This window comes from Rhinolophus sinicus, chromosome 11 (genome assembly GCF_057876585.1).
Source record: "Rhinolophus sinicus isolate RSI-liver-muscle chromosome 11, RSI-T2T, whole genome shotgun sequence".
Classification (NCBI taxonomy): domain Eukaryota; kingdom Metazoa; phylum Chordata; class Mammalia; order Chiroptera; family Rhinolophidae; genus Rhinolophus; species Rhinolophus sinicus.
In genome coordinates, this window is record NC_142511.1 from 22,468,595 (window position 1) to 22,485,795 (window position 17,201).

At 37.6% G+C, this 17,201-nt stretch overlaps 1 protein-coding gene across 2 annotated transcripts; it reads left to right on the plus strand.

Moving 5' to 3' along the window:
* Positions 1–1,207: 1,207 nt before the first annotated feature.
* RUMY1 (regulator of UNG2 and MKLN1 interacting yippee protein 1) lies at positions 1,208–11,101 on the plus strand. 2 transcript variants are annotated; one of them, XM_019752464.3, is made up of 4 exons: positions 1,208–1,507; positions 3,684–3,761; positions 7,247–7,371; positions 10,873–11,101. In XM_019752464.3, exons 1-4 carry the CDS (start codon positions 1,356–1,358, stop codon positions 10,965–10,967), a joined length of 450 nt encoding a protein of 149 aa, XP_019608023.1. In that variant the 5' UTR covers positions 1,208–1,355; the 3' UTR covers positions 10,968–11,101. The 2 variants fall into 2 exon arrangements, with proteins under 2 accessions (XP_019608023.1, XP_074178343.1); XM_074322242.2 differs by lacking the exon at positions 1,208–1,507 and adding an exon at positions 1,573–1,821.
* The last annotated feature ends 6,100 nt before the right edge of the window (positions 11,102–17,201 follow it).

The following is a 17,201-nucleotide window of genomic DNA, read 5'->3' on the forward strand; positions in this document are numbered from 1 at the left end:
CAGGAATAATAAGGAGGAGGGTCTGGCGAAACTTGGAGGTGTGACTAGCACTACCGAGGCGTGGTCAGGAGTAAGCTCCTCAGGCGGTGGCGGAACCCTGAAGTAGAACTGATGGGCGGGATTAAGTTGGAATCAACAACCAAACACAAATTCTTGAGAAAAGGCACGACCAATTGGACCGGGGTGGAGAGGAGGGGCGTTGCGGAGAATTTTAGCCAATAGAGAGTAGAAACCGGAGGAGACTGTAGAACGTCTTCCAATAGGAGGCACGAGAGGCATCCTTGCCTCTTTCACTAGTGCTGGAGTAGGTCCGCCCAAACCTCCGGAACCCGCCAATGAGGTCGGAAGCGGAGCCAAGATCGGCAAACCAGAAAGCCGAACTGATCTGGGCACCGTTACTGGGGCGGGGCGTACGGTCGTCTCGCCACTAAGATCTCGTCAGGGGCGGGCTCCCGAGCCTTCCAATACGGGACGTGGGCGAGCTGTAGTTCCCCCAATCCGCGCACTGCGCTGGCAATTCAAACTGACAGAGGGTTGGAAAGGCCGAGACCGCGGAAGAGGGCGTGAAAAACGGCGTGTTCGGTGACAGAACCCCTAACGCCGACTGAACCCCCACAGCGACTTCGATTCCGCCCCACCAACACCGCCGCGCGCTCCGGAGCGGAAGGCGGGATTCACCAGGGAGAATTAAGGGGAGGGGGACGCGAGAGGAGCAGCGCGTGAGCCCGCGCTCGCGGGCCGGGGGCTGCTGGCAGAGAAGCGAAGCGGGGCCGGCGAGCGAGCGGAGCTGAGGGGAGTCGCGGGAGGACGGAGGACAAGCAGGGGCCGTCCCGGTGGGGGGAGCGAGGGGATTTCTGGATCTTGGGAAGAGAAAGGTTTCCAGAGGAGACGTGGGAAGGGACGCTTAGCCCGCGGTCCGACAGGAATTGGAACTCCCGGGGGAGGGGCTTAAGAGAGGAGCAGCTTTAAATAAGAGGTTGTGCTGGAGACGCCACTGGAATTGCTACCGGGGCGGGAGCCGGAGTGGAGGACCTTTCTAGACCGGAGGAAGGGAAAATAGAGGCATTCCGGAGGACTCCTGCAGCTTGGCCCTCCCCGCTTCAAACTCCACTCCCTCCCCCGAAAGTTAAAAAAGGAAAGCCGAAATTGCTGTTTCTCTCCTGTTTCTACTCAATAAATATTACTTTTACCATCCCGCGGGAAAACAGAACAGAACTCATTTCCTTCCCGATTTCAGGGTTTGGAAAAGCTCGAGCTCTCGCAATTTAATTTGCAGCCTGAGGGAATCAAGCTAGGAAGGGTCTTGCTCCTGTTTCCATTCTCAAAACCCCGCACCCCCTCCTTCCCGGGCCGCCATGTCTACCAGCAGTTGTAGTTTCGAGGACCGGTGCGTGTCCGTGCTGTGCTGCAAATTCTGTAAACAAGTGCTCAGCTCTAGGGGAATGAAGGCTGTTTTGCTGGCTGATACTGAAATAGACCTTTTCTCCACAGACATCCCTCCTACCAAGTAAGTCATGCTAGTGGCGGGCAACGGTGGCCTTGAACTAAAGGGGAAGCTGTTTGGCCTGGACCTCTGGGAGTCACCAAGGAGGTTATCATTTTGTTGTTCCAGCCACTCCCAACAGTCTGATGATCCCCTTGGAGCATAACTAAGTGGGCAGACTGTCTGGAGAAAGTCTGTGGTTTAGCCAGAGTGGTCAGTCCTGATGTAATGTTTCTGGTTCAATTACAATCATGTGACCACATCTCAAGTTGGACACCAGGTGCTATGCTCTGCCCAGCCATTCTCTCACTGGATCAAGTCCGTGGCCTAGACTCGGGGTAAATTCAAGCAAGCTTTTCTGTACTGTTGGAGAGGAGAGGTCATTTACGTTTTTCATTTTTAGCTGTAGTTTTACAACAAAAAACATTCACAGTTCTCTACTGTTACTGCAATTGGCATGCTGAATCAGATTCCAATATATAATTCTGTGTTTTTCGTAAAAATCTCTCTCTTCCTCGGAATGAGAGACTTAAATATATTTTTATGAGACGAAATAGAGACTTTGCCCTAAAATAATCCTTGTCTCCCAAAAAGCCTATTGATATCATGCGTTCATTTGCATAATTAAATCCTTTTAAATTCTGTCTTCAGTCGCTACCCACTTTTAGGTGTACAGTCTTTAAGAATCTGCTTTCTATTTGGAAAAATAACCACTTTATTTGACTCAAATGTATCTTTTTCTAGCTCTAAAAGGTACTTTCTTTTTCCATAGTCAACCTGGCCCTTACATGATTTTCTAGATTTAGCCCTTTGTTGAAACTTTATCATGAAAATGAAAGGATAATTATTCAAAATATGGATAAACAACTAGCTATTGTTTGGACACAGATCCAGAGGAGGCAGACTAATAGTCATAATACTTTAAATAGAAGCTTAAAAAAGTTTTTCTAATATACTCAAAACTGTGGACTCTTCCTCCCTTGAAATCTTTTCTAAATTGGTTTAAGTGTAGTCGTGCCTAATGGCAAAGCCATTTATTGCAAAGATAAATGGGTTAATATTTTCAGTATGTGTGTGTGTGGTGTGTTGCAAAAAAGAAAAAGCACTAGACAATAAAGCTGGAAACTACTATTGCAAAGGTTCTATGATTAAAACCCATTCATCTTTACAATTGCTGTGGTAAGTAACAAGACAGTCATAAGGAAGGCTCAGATATGTGAATTGTTAGAGGTTAGAGCAGAGTCTAGAATAGATTCAGGTCTTTCCTATTGTCTACTCTTCCTTGTAGGGGTTATTATGGTAATAGATTAATGCGCTAAGATGCGTGTGAATCAATGAACACATAAGATGTTTTAAATGGAAAGTTTGTCATATTTATGGTGAGTTCACAAATCTTAACTGACTGTTACAAACTATACTGTAGTTCTACTTTAGAGTCTTTTTCAGCTCTATGGGACTACAAAATTCATACTAAATCACAATCAAAAGTACATTTGATAGCAAGGATATGGGAAAATTGGAACCCTTGTGCACTATTGGTGGGAATGTAAAATGGTGTCACTGCTATGGAAAAGCATAGCAGCTCCTCAAAAAATTGAAAATAGAATTACCATGTGATCCAGCAATCCCACTTCTGGGTATACGAGTATATCCAAAAGAATTTAATGCAGGATAGAAGAGGTATGTGCACACCCAGGTGCTTAGCAGCATTATTCACAATAACCAAGACGTGGAAGCAACCCAAATGTCTATCAATAGATGAATAAACAAAATGTGGTATATGTGTGCAATAAAATACTATTCAGCCTTAAAAAGGAAGTCTATCCTGTCACATACTACAACATGGATGGACCTTGAGGATATTATGCTAAGGGAAAATAAGCCAGTCACAGAAAGACAAATGCTGTATGATTCTGCTTGTATGTGGTATCTAAAATAGTCAAATTAATAGAAACAGAAAGTAGAATGATAGTTACCAGAGGCTGGAAGAAGAGGGAAATGGGGAGTTGTTGTTTAATAGGGACAGAGTTTCGATTTTACAAGATGAAAAAGGTCTGGAGATTTGTTGCACAACAATGTGAAAACACTATACAGTTCTGAACTACATTTAAAAATGGCTAAGTTAGTAATTTTATGTTATGTGTATTTTGTCATTTTTTGAAAAGTGCCTTTGACTTTCTCTACACTTTTACCTCTCCAGCACAGTGGACTTAATTGGAAGATGCTATTTCACTGAAATCTGCAAATGTAAACTGAAGGACATCGCATGTTTAAAATGGTATTTATGGCAATTTTCTAGATAGCCCTGGGTTTGCTAGATGAATGTTGACACCAAAGCAGAGAGAAAGGTTCAGTGGGTTGTATCGAGCACTGGTTATAACCCATGCAATGAGCCATTGAAACATCATTTGTTACTTAGAGCTATTTCTTAAAAGGATCTTGTGACACTTCACATTTGTATACGATTTTACAATTTTTCAAAGTTCATTGACAAATATCTGCTTTAATTTTGGAAAAAGGCAGCGTAGTTCAGATGGAAAAAACATTTGGATTTACAGTCATAAAAATCAGGTTCAAGCCCTGACCCTACCCTTACTGTCTATGTGATCTTGAGTAAACTCCTTAAACCTCTAAACCTCTGACCTGTTTTCTTATTTAATTTATATATATATGTATCTATATGTATGTACATATATAGATACATATATATGTATCTATATATATACATATATGTAGATACATATATATATACATATATATATACATATATACATATATATACATATATATACATATATATATATACATATATATATACATATATATATATATTTTTTTTTTTTTTTTTTTTTGGGGGGGAACACTGTGTTTCTCCAGGGTCCATCAGCTCCAAGTAGTTGTCTTTCAATCTAGTTGTGGAGGGCGCAGCTCAGCTCCAAGTCCAGTTGCTGTTTTGAACTGGCAACCTTGTTGTTGAGAGCTCGCACTCTAACCAACTGAGCCATCTGGCCGTCCGGAAGCTCAGCAGCTGCTCGTTGTCTTCAATCTACCATATTTCCCCAAAAATAAGACCTAGCTGGACCATCAGCTCTAATGCGTCTTTAGGAGTAAAAATTAATATAAGATCTGGTAGTATAGTATAGTATAGTATAGTATAGTATAGTATAGTATAGTATAGTATAGTATTATATTATATAAGACCTGGTCTTATAGTAAAATAAGACCAGGTTTTATATAAATTTTTGCTCCAAAAGACACATTAGAGCGATGGTCGGGCTAGGTCTTATTTTTGGGGAAACAGGGTAGTTGTGGAGGGCGCAGTTCACTGGTCCATGTGGGAATCAAACCGGCAACGCTGTTGTTCAGAGCTCCTGCTCTAACCAACTGAGCCATCCAGCCGCCCCTAATTTATATTCTTAAGAAGATAAACTTGAGAAAATAGAAACTATCTTCTTAAGATATAAATTAAAATATCTCTGATGTTTACCTTATAGAGCTGTAGTGAAGATCAAATGAATTATGAATGTTAAAAGACTGATAAACTATAAATTACAATACAAATGAAAGCTATTACTATTATTTTTTGCGAAGTAGACTTGAGTGTTATTAGTCCCATTTTAAAAGGAGGTTGAGATTTTCTCATTTAAATGGAGTTTGGATTATAAATTATAATCCTAATAATTTAAGTTAGCAAACTCTTATTTTGTGCCAATTTCATTCATTCATTCAAACTATATAATGAGATCCTACCAGGTGCTAGTCATTGTTATAGGGGCTGGAGACACAGCAATAAACAAGACAGAATCACTGGCCTTTGGGCGTTATATTCTAATGCGAACACAGTCAATCAATAAGATATTTAAATAAATAAGATATTGAATAAGGTAGGACATGCTTCAAAGGAAGTAATAATAATAAATGATAGAGAATAATAGAGGTTGGGAGCGTAAGAACTATTTTAGAGAACACGGTCAGGGAAGCCTTCTCAGGAGAAGGTGACACAGGAGTTGAGTCCTAAAGGATGAGAAGGAGCCAGAGGAAGAATGTTCTAGGTAGAGGGAACAGCAAGTGCAGAGAACACAAGGCAAGAAAAAGCTTAGCATGTTCAATGAATAAAAAGATGATGACAGTGTGGCTGAGACATTGTGAGCATCAGTGGAGAGTAGAATGAGTAGATTAGAGTCATAGTCAAAATACAGATCATCTGGAGCAGCGCTGTCCAATAGAAATAATGCAAGCTGCATATGGAATTTAAAATTTTCTAGTAAAAATCTCTATTTAAAAAATAAAAAGAAACAGGTGAAATTAATTTTAATTATATGTTACTTAACCCAATATATCCAAAATATTATCATTTCAACATATAACTGACATAAATTAATGAAATATTTTACGTTTTATTTTTTATTCGTAGTCTTTAAAATCTGGTATATGTTTTATACTTAGCAGATTTCAGTTCAAGCTGGCCAAATTTCAAGAGCTCAATAGCCACATTTGGACGGCACAGATCTAGACGTTGGTATGAAGGGATTTGTTTTCATTTTTGGCAAATGGGAATCCATTGAAGAGGTTTTAACAAGGGAACAAAATGATCTGATGTGTCCCTACTAGAATGTTAGTTCCATGAGAACAAAACCCTTATATTCCTAGAACCTAGAATAGTACCTAACACATAATACCTGCTCAATAAACATTAGTTGAATGAGTGAATGAATACAGGCGGTAATTAAAGCCCTAGAATTTACTCCTGCAATCTAGTCTTAGTGCTACCAGCACCATGCTCTTAACCAACTGTGCTAACCGGCCACCCTCTTACAATCTAGTCTTACAAATAACTGTCAGTCCTAGTCCAAGAACAACTTTTGTTTTCATTTGTTTCCCTTTCAAGCAGATTATGATTAGAAGACATATTTTAGGTGGGCTGGTATCTTTTATAGCATTTTTTGCAGGGCCTCACAAAAATGACCGACTCCCACATCTCACAGGGTGAGAACAAGCTATAATAAGAATTTTTACAACTCAAGGTATAAGCGGTTCATGTTGTCATTTTTGTTTTTGTAAAGCACTAACTAAAACATTCTCTGTATATTCACTCTATTTAATAGTAACCACATAGGAAAAAAAAACCAACCTGTGGAAAGCGAAGTACCTGTAATCAGATGGATAATCCTGAAGACATTAAAAACTTATGCAACTTTCTCTACAGGCTGTGGATTTGCTTTACTTCTGAATTCCTACAGAAACACTGAAACTAAAATTAGAACAGCCAGCTTGTGTTTGGTTTCTAGGGGTTCATGCTGTCTTCCTACTCCTCCATCTGTTGAAACAGTTTTTAGGTGCTGGCATGGAACTAGAACATATAAGAACCCAACTTGCCACAGTTCTGGGAATAGCAAAAACCTTTTACCCACAGATCTGAATTTATTTAATATATTTTATCTGTACTGCACATCAATTTTGGGTGTTTTACACAACAAATGACAAACTTGTAGCATCTAGAAGCTGGCTTCTGAAGGGAAAATGAATAAAATAATACCAGCGAAGAAGTGGAGAATGTGTTAGTATTATTTCACTTGAAGACTATTTTCCTACTTGACTATAGATAGAACTGTAACTATTATCAGAGTAACTCTCATCCCAAAGATCCCAGCAATACATCAGGAGGAAATGAGGTCTTTATGTCATCTACTTACATTAGCACATAAAAATGCTTACATGGCCAGGTATTACATGGTATCTAATAATATTTACTTTCTTTTTTAGTGGGAACATCGTAGGTTATCATGTGATTGTTCCATGTTGTTCCTGCCTTCTTTCCTGTAACAATGGACACTTCTGGATGTTTCACAGCCAGGCAGTTTATGGTATTAACAGACTAGACTCTACTGGTAAGAAACAATTGACTCAGCCCTTCCTCTAACATTTGTATATCAATACCTGAGTGAAAGTCCCAATAGATCATTTCAGGATTCCCTCTGAGACCTTCCTACGTGGGTTGGATCCACTAGGGTGAAGAGTCAATCCTTTTATCCCAAACATTCACTTATGGAAACTACTAGCCAAAATTCATTGCCATTTCTTTTATCATCATTGTATTGAAGAGCCTCAAACTTGGCTGGATTTCATAGCCTTTTTAAATTGATATTTTAATTGCTCTAAATTGCTGCCTTGATACATATTTTGACTCCAGAGAATTTTGGAAGATTTTAGATTTGATAGTCAATTGTGTGTGTGTGTGTGTAAGTGTGTAAGAAAGGGTGAGGGGAGGCTGGGATTGTGGGAACTTGGGAGGAAAGATGAGTAGGTAACCACTCTATTTGGTTATATTATTTAGGATAAAAACAGACATTTTAACATCTGTATTAATAAATTATAGAATTTTAGTCAAGGGAAATATTTAATACCAACATGTTATACTAATTATTTAGTGGGAAATATACAACCAGTTCTTAAAGGATATTTACATAATACGTTTTATATTGTCTGGAGCCATTCAGTTTTGTTATAGGACACATGTTCTCAATATTTAATATCTATTTACACAACAGACCAAGTTGACGTTTAGTGGAACTTTTTTAGTGGGAACTGAAGTTTATAGAACTTTAGTTTACAGACCAATTTTAAGGAACTTGACAATCCAAGTTGGCACTAACACTCAGGTTTTTAGATGTACGTTTTAATCTTCTTCAGAACTTAAAATACATTCCTTTTTTTAAGTATGATTTGTTTTCACTGACTAAAAGATCACGAATTGTAAGCTAGGTTGTCAGGTTCTTTAGACCCTCCAATTATGCTTGGGTTTTTATAGACTCAGATTGTTTTTGTTTTTTTTTAATCACCTGGTGTTCAATTGTGGCTCTGAACCCATCATTTGGGGTCTCAATTTAAGACTCTAGTATGTTAAGAAGGCCATTTTTGAGCAAAGACTTATCTGAACTCCCCTAAGTGAGATATAAGCTCCTAAATTAGGTTTCCAGTTTCATATTTGTGTTGCTCATGGGACACATTAAAGGAAGTTTCTACTTTGATATTATTTTTTCTGCTTCATACAATTCAAAACACAGGGTGGAGATTTTTCAATTTTTATTTACTTTTTTATATTAGTTAATTTTTTAAAGATGAAAGTCCAGCATTCTTCCATTTGCATTGAATCTAATCCATGAGAAACAGATGTATCACAGGATTTCCTTCCTCCCTTCTTAACAGAGAAAGGAAGGTGCTGCTTCTGTCAGATCCAATCTCTTAGTTTATTTTTTCTTCTTTGAACCAATTGTGCTGAGCTACTCACGTCTCTGAGTATTGACTCCAAGAATATCAAACTTCTCCTTTGTAACTCTAATATTGTGATTTAAAGAAGAATTTTCTAGATGCTTGATATAAAAACGATTTCTCATGGCTGTTGGAACTGTCCTTGAAACACCTGAACGAGCAGCTTCAAAGGAATACTTACCCAAGCTTTATAAAATTCTAGAATGTTTAGACTGAAAGGGCATCAAAAAGTCTATGTTCTAGGTTAGCCTACACATGTAGACCTGATTTCCCAAAACTTTCCTGAGGAGGCTTGGGAAAACTCAGTTCAAATTCCCTGGGATTAGCAAATGCCCTCAAAGGCAAATTGACTTCAGCTCTCTGTTGCCCTTTATGGGTTCTAATTGTCCCTTAGATTTTGGCCTAGTAATTTCTTACGATCCTGTCAGCTCTTCATTGCCATCTTACCAGAAGCAAAACACCATTCATTCTTGGGGAGAAAACAGGTGTTTTTCATTATAAACAATTCAAACACACAAAACATTACTGTAAATAATATGATAGGCATGCATATCATAACAAAACTGAATGGCTCCAGACAATATAAAATGTATTATGTAAATATCCTTTAAGAATTGGTTGTATATTTCCTACTAAATAATTAGTATAACATATTGGTATTAAATATTTCCCTTGACTAAAATTCTATCATAATTTATTAATTAATTTATTAATAATATGTATGCATCAAATAGATGCTAACTTCTTGCCTAATTAGATTCCAATATGTCATCTAAGACAGGCAGTTGATTGTTTCTACTGTTTCAACAATGCAGCAGTGCACGTTCTTGTACATGTCTCCTTGGGCACCTGTGCAAAATGGGCAGTTAAAGGAAAGGCTGAGTGATGGGCCATGTTTGCTACATATATCTATAAATATATATTTACATATATGTAATTTGTTTTAATTCACATGGAATACGCTATAGAAATAAAAAGAAATGAGCTAAATCTACACATATGGACATAGGTATATCCCAAAAATAGAATGTTTAATAAAAACAGCAAATTAGAAAAGATATATACAATACCATACTGTAAAAAATTTAAATACACAAAACAATAATATGTAGTCTGTGGTTATATGCCTTTGTAGTAAAAGAAAAACAAAACGGTGTACTGGGAGATTCAAACCAAATCTCCAAACCCTGGCTCCTTCCATTCCACCCTGTGGCCGCTCTCACTCTGTGTGGAGGAGGCATCCAGAGTTGCTGAGTTCGCCTTGTGCCCACACTGACAACTGGACAGCTTAAGATTTGTTTTCTTGTTGGACTTCATTGGTTTTCCTAGAGGTCAATTAATAATGGTTTTTTGTTTTTTTGTTTGTTTTCAGTTTAGTACTTTCAAGTTACAATATAGTACATGCCCAGGAAAAAACATCTCATTACTGTCTACCATATATGTGGTCTTATACTACCAGTATAAGATCTGGCCAAATGCTGGATTCTTCAATATGTAACCTGACTGTCCTTTCACAATGAGGCTTTAGATTGTTGTTTGGGGTATTGTATTGACAGCTATAACCTGGTCCTAAAGTTTACAGTTCTACCTACCTTAATGGCCTCTGGACTAAAACCCACATATATCAAAGATTAATAACTGGCTCCAGAACCTTGCTGGAGCTTTAAATCAGAAAAAGGAACCAACTACTTCCGTATTTATCGAGGAGATGAGGATACCAATTCAGGCCTTTTCCTTGCACCGTCCAAAGAAACACTTAATCTAAAAGGATCTTGTGAGAACTCTATTCTTAAAAATTAAAATGGATTTGAAAATTATCATTGTAGAGTGATTATGGCACAATACAGCTGGAGGCAAGGTTTGAGTGAATGGACTCCTGAGATCCTTTTGAGTTCCCAGATTCTAGAATTCAAGCCGTTGCTTAAAAGAGTTTAAAGAATGTTTATGTCTTAGATGAATAATATTAGATAAATTTATTTGTGGCACTTTCTTTCATAGTTTTTCTCTTTACTGCTAACTATGGTTTAATATAAGAATGTTAACATACAAGTTTTTCTATATCATGATCTGAGTTGTAACAGTAGTTAGCACCAACTGACTTTATGACCTTTTATTTTCAGGCGTTAACTTCCTACTTTGGGGCAACTTGCCAGAGATAGAAGAGAGTACAGATGAAGATGGGTCAGACATCTCAGCAGAGGAGTGTATTAGATGAATATAGAATTATGGCAGATATAATACTCAAACTTTTTCTGATTTAAAATGTATATTAATGGATCAACTTTAAAATTGTTAGTAAGGATTTACCAGTGATTTCTTTTTTTGGAAACAAAAATGGGGCATTTTTTGATTTATTTATTTGCTGTCTTAAATTAATTACCTGAGTTTAATTTGAGCCAATGTACTTTTTTTCTTCTATTTCTACTTCTTCCTCTTCCTTTCTCTGTCCCTCTGCCCAGTACAAGTGTATTCTTAAATTCAGATAGAAGATTCTTTCATGTGTCACTCAGCTATCTACCTCCCAATCTGGTGAAGTTTTTCTTACAACTAGATGCCAGATACCATCATTTTACATTCAGGAAAAGGGGCATTAGTACCCACACATATATCAACAATGCATATATACATGCATAAATCCATGCATATAACCATGCATACATATGGGAATCTCAACTTGGAATTAAAGCTTGACAGGGAATCTTTAAAAACAGACTATTGGGTTTCTATGAGTGCTGCTTATCATGTTATATCGGTGATAACTACTTTAACATGGAACAAGACTGTGAATTATTAAATAGAATAAATTTTGAAATGTATGGAGAAATTTTCTTCATTCCTCAACATAATGTTAGATAAATGAATTTGTCAGAAAATTATCAATGTGTACTGTTTACCAATATTACTCATTTAAATTCTTCTAAAGTCATACAGCCAGATGTTATGAAAGTCAGATCAACTAAATCTCTGTCTTTAAGTCATCCCATTCTCTCAGGCTTTCTCCGTAAATAGCAAATTTTAGATGAGTAATCTCAGTTCCAGCCCTTAAATAGGGGGAAAAAAAAACAAAAAACTAAAGAAGTGGTTTGCTTAAGCCATTGTACATTATAAAGAGAGTTTGTTCTTTTTTTTAAGCTGCATTCAGAGCCACATGGGATAGGAAACTGGGATAATGTTGGATTCTGGTTTTATGTGTAGCTAAAATCAATGTATCGCCTTAACTAATATCTCAGCTGCAGGCATTTTGTCAGTAGTGATACCAAAACAGACTGAGTGTTGTAAATAAAGTTTTGTTCTAAAAATGACCGGCCTTCGTTTAATTTTTTTATTGTACCCACTTTGTTAACTTAAAAATATAAAAGTATAGAATATAAGAGCTAACATTTATTGAGTGCTTACTGTGTACCGGATACTGTTCTAAATGCTTTACACATTTAATTCACTTATTCCACACAAGCAACCCATGCCAGATAGGTACCATTATTATTCTTTTTTTACTGATAAGACAGGTGAAGCATAGAGAGGTGAAGTAGCTTGTCCGAGGTCACAGAACAGGTCAGAGATTTGGCCAGATCGAAACTCAGACAGACAGACAGACTCCAGAGCTCCTGCTGTCATCTTTATGCTGTCACCCTGTGCACCTTCAGAGATGCATCAGCTATGATTTTATTTAGCCAAGAGAGATGCTGGATAACAACTACTATGTTATGTACCCTAGGTGAGGGCTTAGTGACTAGTTTCAATGTTGAACAAACTCATACTGGGTCTTAGGGTAAAAGACCTGTGGGCATTGACAGAATTATTTGCTGTAAATCAAGATAAATGATGCTTCAGAAATGCTAGTACCTAGAAAACTTTTCCAGAAGTCTTCAACTGACCATCAGCACTGCCAGAAGGTCATCAAAAGAACCAAAGGGATGAGTGGAACAATTTGTTTCTCAATTTGGGATTTTTCCCCCTTTAATCTCTCTTAAAGACTCTGAAACAAGGTGACATAATGGATACGATTTTTTAAAAAATTGATACTACATTATATAATGTTTCAGTTAACTTGTTCAACTGAGAAGGTAAGTTTAATGCTAGAGTAGAGAATGTGGCAAGTTTATAATTCAACAGAGTTCATCTGGTTTCCGTTCTGCACGTGCCTTCAAAGGCTATGGTTGACTGAGGAGCTCTTTGAAGAGCAAAAGTGAGACAGAGGTACACTGATTGAAGCAAGCCCCAAATGTGATTCCACTCCAGATGGAGAATATTTCAAATCACTCAGATACCTTTTGGTTAACTGGGTTATGAGAAGGCCAATTCTAAGCCGAAAATGGATTAATAATATTTTATCTAGAGAAATATATTTCTGGCACTTTTTTTAATAAAAGCAAATTAGATGCACTCTGGTAAGACCAAAAACAGAATCACATGTGTGGATTTAGCATACACTTTCTAGTCCTAGCACAATTCCTAGGCCTAGAAAATCTATTTATGCTTTGGTCCTCTTCTAATATTTGATTTTATTCAACAAAACTGCATTATGCTCCTATGGTGTGCCGAGAATTGCACAATGACAGGCTCACACTTGCCTTCATGGAGTATGCAGTAGGCTGGGGAGACGATTGAGCCCTATGAGTCAATTTAATGCATTGAGTTAAGTGATTTAACAAAGGCATGCTTAATCAATGACTCTGTAGATGAAAGAACAACCATTTTGAGTAGTAGGAAAGAGTGGGAGTTGAGAAAGCGACAGAGAAGAAATGATACTTGAGCCAGGCTTTGAAGCACAATTAAGGGTTTGCCAGCTGGAATGAGAGTCCCGGGCAGAGAGAATAGTGTAAAGAAATGGACCACTATTTAAAAGTATCTGGCTTATTTGGTAAATTACAGGTGGTCTCTTATACCTTCCAAGATATGTAATGAGAATTAATTAGAAGATGAAGCTAACAAGGAAGGTTGGGATCATGTTATGAAGAATGTTCTATGGCATTCTAAGTTTACACATGCTCCAGCAGCAGTGTCGAGTTATTGAGATTCTTAGGTAGGAGAATAAAATGATGAGACTTAGGGTGATAGCACTGACGGTAAAGTATAATCAAGTTTAGTTTTCCTGGTGTCCTTTCTTTGATGCATTTAACAATTTGACTATAGAAATTATATTTATTGCTTTTAGCCTAAGGACATATAAGTCTTTAAGTTCCCTGAATTTCTTGTCTTTCATGAAACATCTGGTCTGCAGTGGAACACTGCCTTTTTTCCCTCTTCCATCTTGTCATTCCTAAAGTTCAAGGAAGGGACAGTGAGTCATCAGACTTTCCCACTATGGCTTTCTTTTTCTTTTTCTTTTTCTTTTTTTTTTTCCTGCTCCTTTATCTTTTTTCCTCAAGTCAGTTTCTCAACCTCAAACGCAGGCTCTGTTGAGGCATCTTGAGTGGGACCTAATCTCAAAACCTTAATATTTTGAATAATCCCTGACTCTGAAAATCAGGTCTTTAAATATTACTAATCTGGGGAGATTACCCCACAAAGAACTGCTCTTTTGACCTCTGACTCACATGTAGCTGACAAAGAATAACCTATATTTCTTTTTTCTTTTTTAACGAGGAGGTGGCCATTATATGTAAATCATGATATATAAAACAACTAACTAATTAGAACATAAATGGGGAGTGAGGAGATGTAAGAGAGTGTCTATGGATTAAATAGTCTTGCTTCCATGGTGAATTACTCAATGAAGGCTTTCCCTATTTTAGCATTCATGCTTATAAAAGGAAATAGTTTCCTTTTCTGCTTTTTTTTTTTTAAAACTGTAAAAGCAGCCTAAACCATAGTTTCTTTCTTGCCTGGTATTGAGTGTATGCCAAATCTACCCTAAACTACACAGATGGAAAAAATTAGTCTATGTCTGTGGTACCTCTGGGGTTGAATATTTTTAGTACTTAAATCTTTAGCTAAATATTCTTTTTTCCTAGACTCTCATAGAATCATTTTATTGTTATCCAACGGATAAACTTACTGAGATAAAAATCAATAATATCATGTGTTTGTATATCCCTTTAAAGTTTATTATGAGCTTTCACATGCACCTTAACTTAATCCTCAGGAAAACCTTGGAAGTTATTCCCATTTTACAAATTAAGAAAGAAAACCTCAGTCTCAACACCCAGAGAGTTAGAAGAATTTAAACTCGAATGTGTGTCTTCTCATCTTAGTTTAGGGTTCTTTCCTACTTCCCTAACCAATCCTAAACCTGAAGTCTATTTTCCCCCTCACTAGCTATAAAATTTAGGAGAAATTCTCTTTCATTTTCAGCCTCAAAGCCTAACTATTCTCATTAATTAATCCATTCAACAAATCTTTATTGAGTGCCTACTGTAGGAAAAATAAAAGCTGAGGATACAGAACTAAATAATACAAAGTACCTGCTCTCATGTGGAGCTAACATTCTGTTGAGAAGGAGGAAGAAAGCGAGCTAACATTTATTGAGGGTTTACTGTATGCCCAGCACTGTCCCTAAAAAGCACATCCCTGTATTATCCTTACCATACAGTTCTGGAAACTGAGACGTAGCGAGGTTAAAGAATTTGCCCAACCTCATACAGATGGTGTCGTGCGGGGAGACCCTGCTGGGATCTCTGCTCCCGCTCCCCACCCAAGAACACAGGACATGGTGAGGCCAAAAAGGAACACCCACGGAGCCATAGGTAGGGGAGTCATACCACTATATTCTCTCTGGCGGCACTATACTCTCACTGGAGGCTGGATCCACACTGTCCGCAAACCGCCATCCACACTTGCCAGCCCAGCCGCCATCTTCTTGCTAGCCCCCATTCTTCTCTCTCTCTTCTCTGCTAGCATAGCCACAGCAGTTATATTAGTGGCCATTGGCTCACTGGTTACAGCTGACGGCCAACTAGACACAGCTGATGGCCATGCAATCACAGTTGGCCATTTACTACCTGAGCCAGCACCTGTCTATGTGAGGCCGAGAGCCTGGAAACTACTTTCTGGGGCTCTGCCCCCACAGCTGGTAAACGACACCACTCTAAGATTTAGAGGGGCCAGGATTAATTAGCTTAATTAATGTTTCCCTTTTATTTTTCAATGTAGTTGTCTTCCATCCAAATAAACTCAAGTTTTCCATTAACAATCTTGCTATACACATACTTCCCTATTAGATCTTAGTTGATTTTTATTTTAAATTATGATGGTGGCACCAGCATTTCCCTTTTCAGTAAAGGACACTTGGTGTGCCTGTAAATGATAATACTAGTTTTATACACTATGGAGAAAGAAAATAAAACTAGAAAAAAAAAACCCTAATAAAACTCTTAATTTCCAGTTTTGCTGTACTTCTATCTGGAAATGAAATCTTTTTTACTAGCCCAGATTTTTATCTTACAAGCAACAAAAATTCACTACAGAGTAGATACTTGTTCTTTAAACTTTTTGTATATCTCAAATATTTCATAATAAAAAGTGAATTAAATGACCACCTTTGCAAATTGCTCTATTCTCAGCCTTCCTTATAAGCTTGTATTTAAAATCAATTTATATGGAATTTCAGAAGCAGCCTTACCTCAAATGAGCAATACTGAATCTTCATAGGAAGATTATGTATTTATTATGAGGGAAGCAAAAACAGGTATCAACTCCATATTAAAAGTTTGCCTTTTGAGACTTACAGAAGAGTGGGCTGACAAATATCTGAAGATTAATTTGATCTGCCAAACATGGGCACCATTGAAGTTTGCCCACCAGAATGCATCTCTGCACTTCCATTCACACAAGCCACTTCCTCTGAAAAGGTGCCCGTGGTAAGAGTAGGCATATGGGAATGATTCATTTGGGGAAAGCTGTACTGAGAATATTAAAACAGTTTGCTTTCTGTCTCTATATCTTTGCCATAATTTTTCTACCCAAAGGAACCACCTGCTATTATGGCTGTGACACCTGAAAAGCTTTCCACATATTACAGGAGATTGTTCATGTGGGGGTGGATTTTCAGGCTGTTCAGTGGTATTTTAAAAAATGGTTTTTGGGGAGAAATATTCTCAGAGACTGGAACATTGCCTTGTCTTATCAAAATTGCTCTGTAGCCTTGTTCACAAATACCTTAAAACATTGAGCTACAGATGGAATTCAGTAGAAGACATACTGAGCTAATTTCCTTTGCATGATGTTACCCAGAGAAATCAAGCTGTCAGTATCCTGAAGAACAAGCCCTCAAAGAGAGATGGTGGCCAAAGCCATGGGAAGCAGGAAAGATTGAAGAGCTTACCCTTCAAGAACTTCTTCCCATCCTCCCAAGTTCCTATTTTAAATGAAAATTTATTACAAAACAAACAAACAAACAAAAACAGATCCAGAGTGTTTGACTCAAGATGGTTGTACGGCGACAGTAAAGATGGCAAGTACTAGGCTGAAAAAAATCTTGAATTCTAAATCTTTTTTTGATACTCCAGTA

Bases quoted from the DNA above. Each gene is read 5' to 3' on its own strand.
- RUMY1 (XM_019752464.3), top strand. From the start codon at position 1,356: ATGTCTACCAGCAGTTGTAGTTTCGAGGACCGGTGCGTGTCCGTGCTG. The intron at 1,508-3,683 runs GTAAGTCATGCT...TTACCTCTCCAG, and splicing joins ACAGACATCCCTCCTACCAA to CACAGTGGACTTAATTGGAA. The intron at 7,372-10,872 runs GTAAGAAACAAT...TTTTATTTTCAG, and splicing joins TAACAGACTAGACTCTACTG to GCGTTAACTTCCTACTTTGG.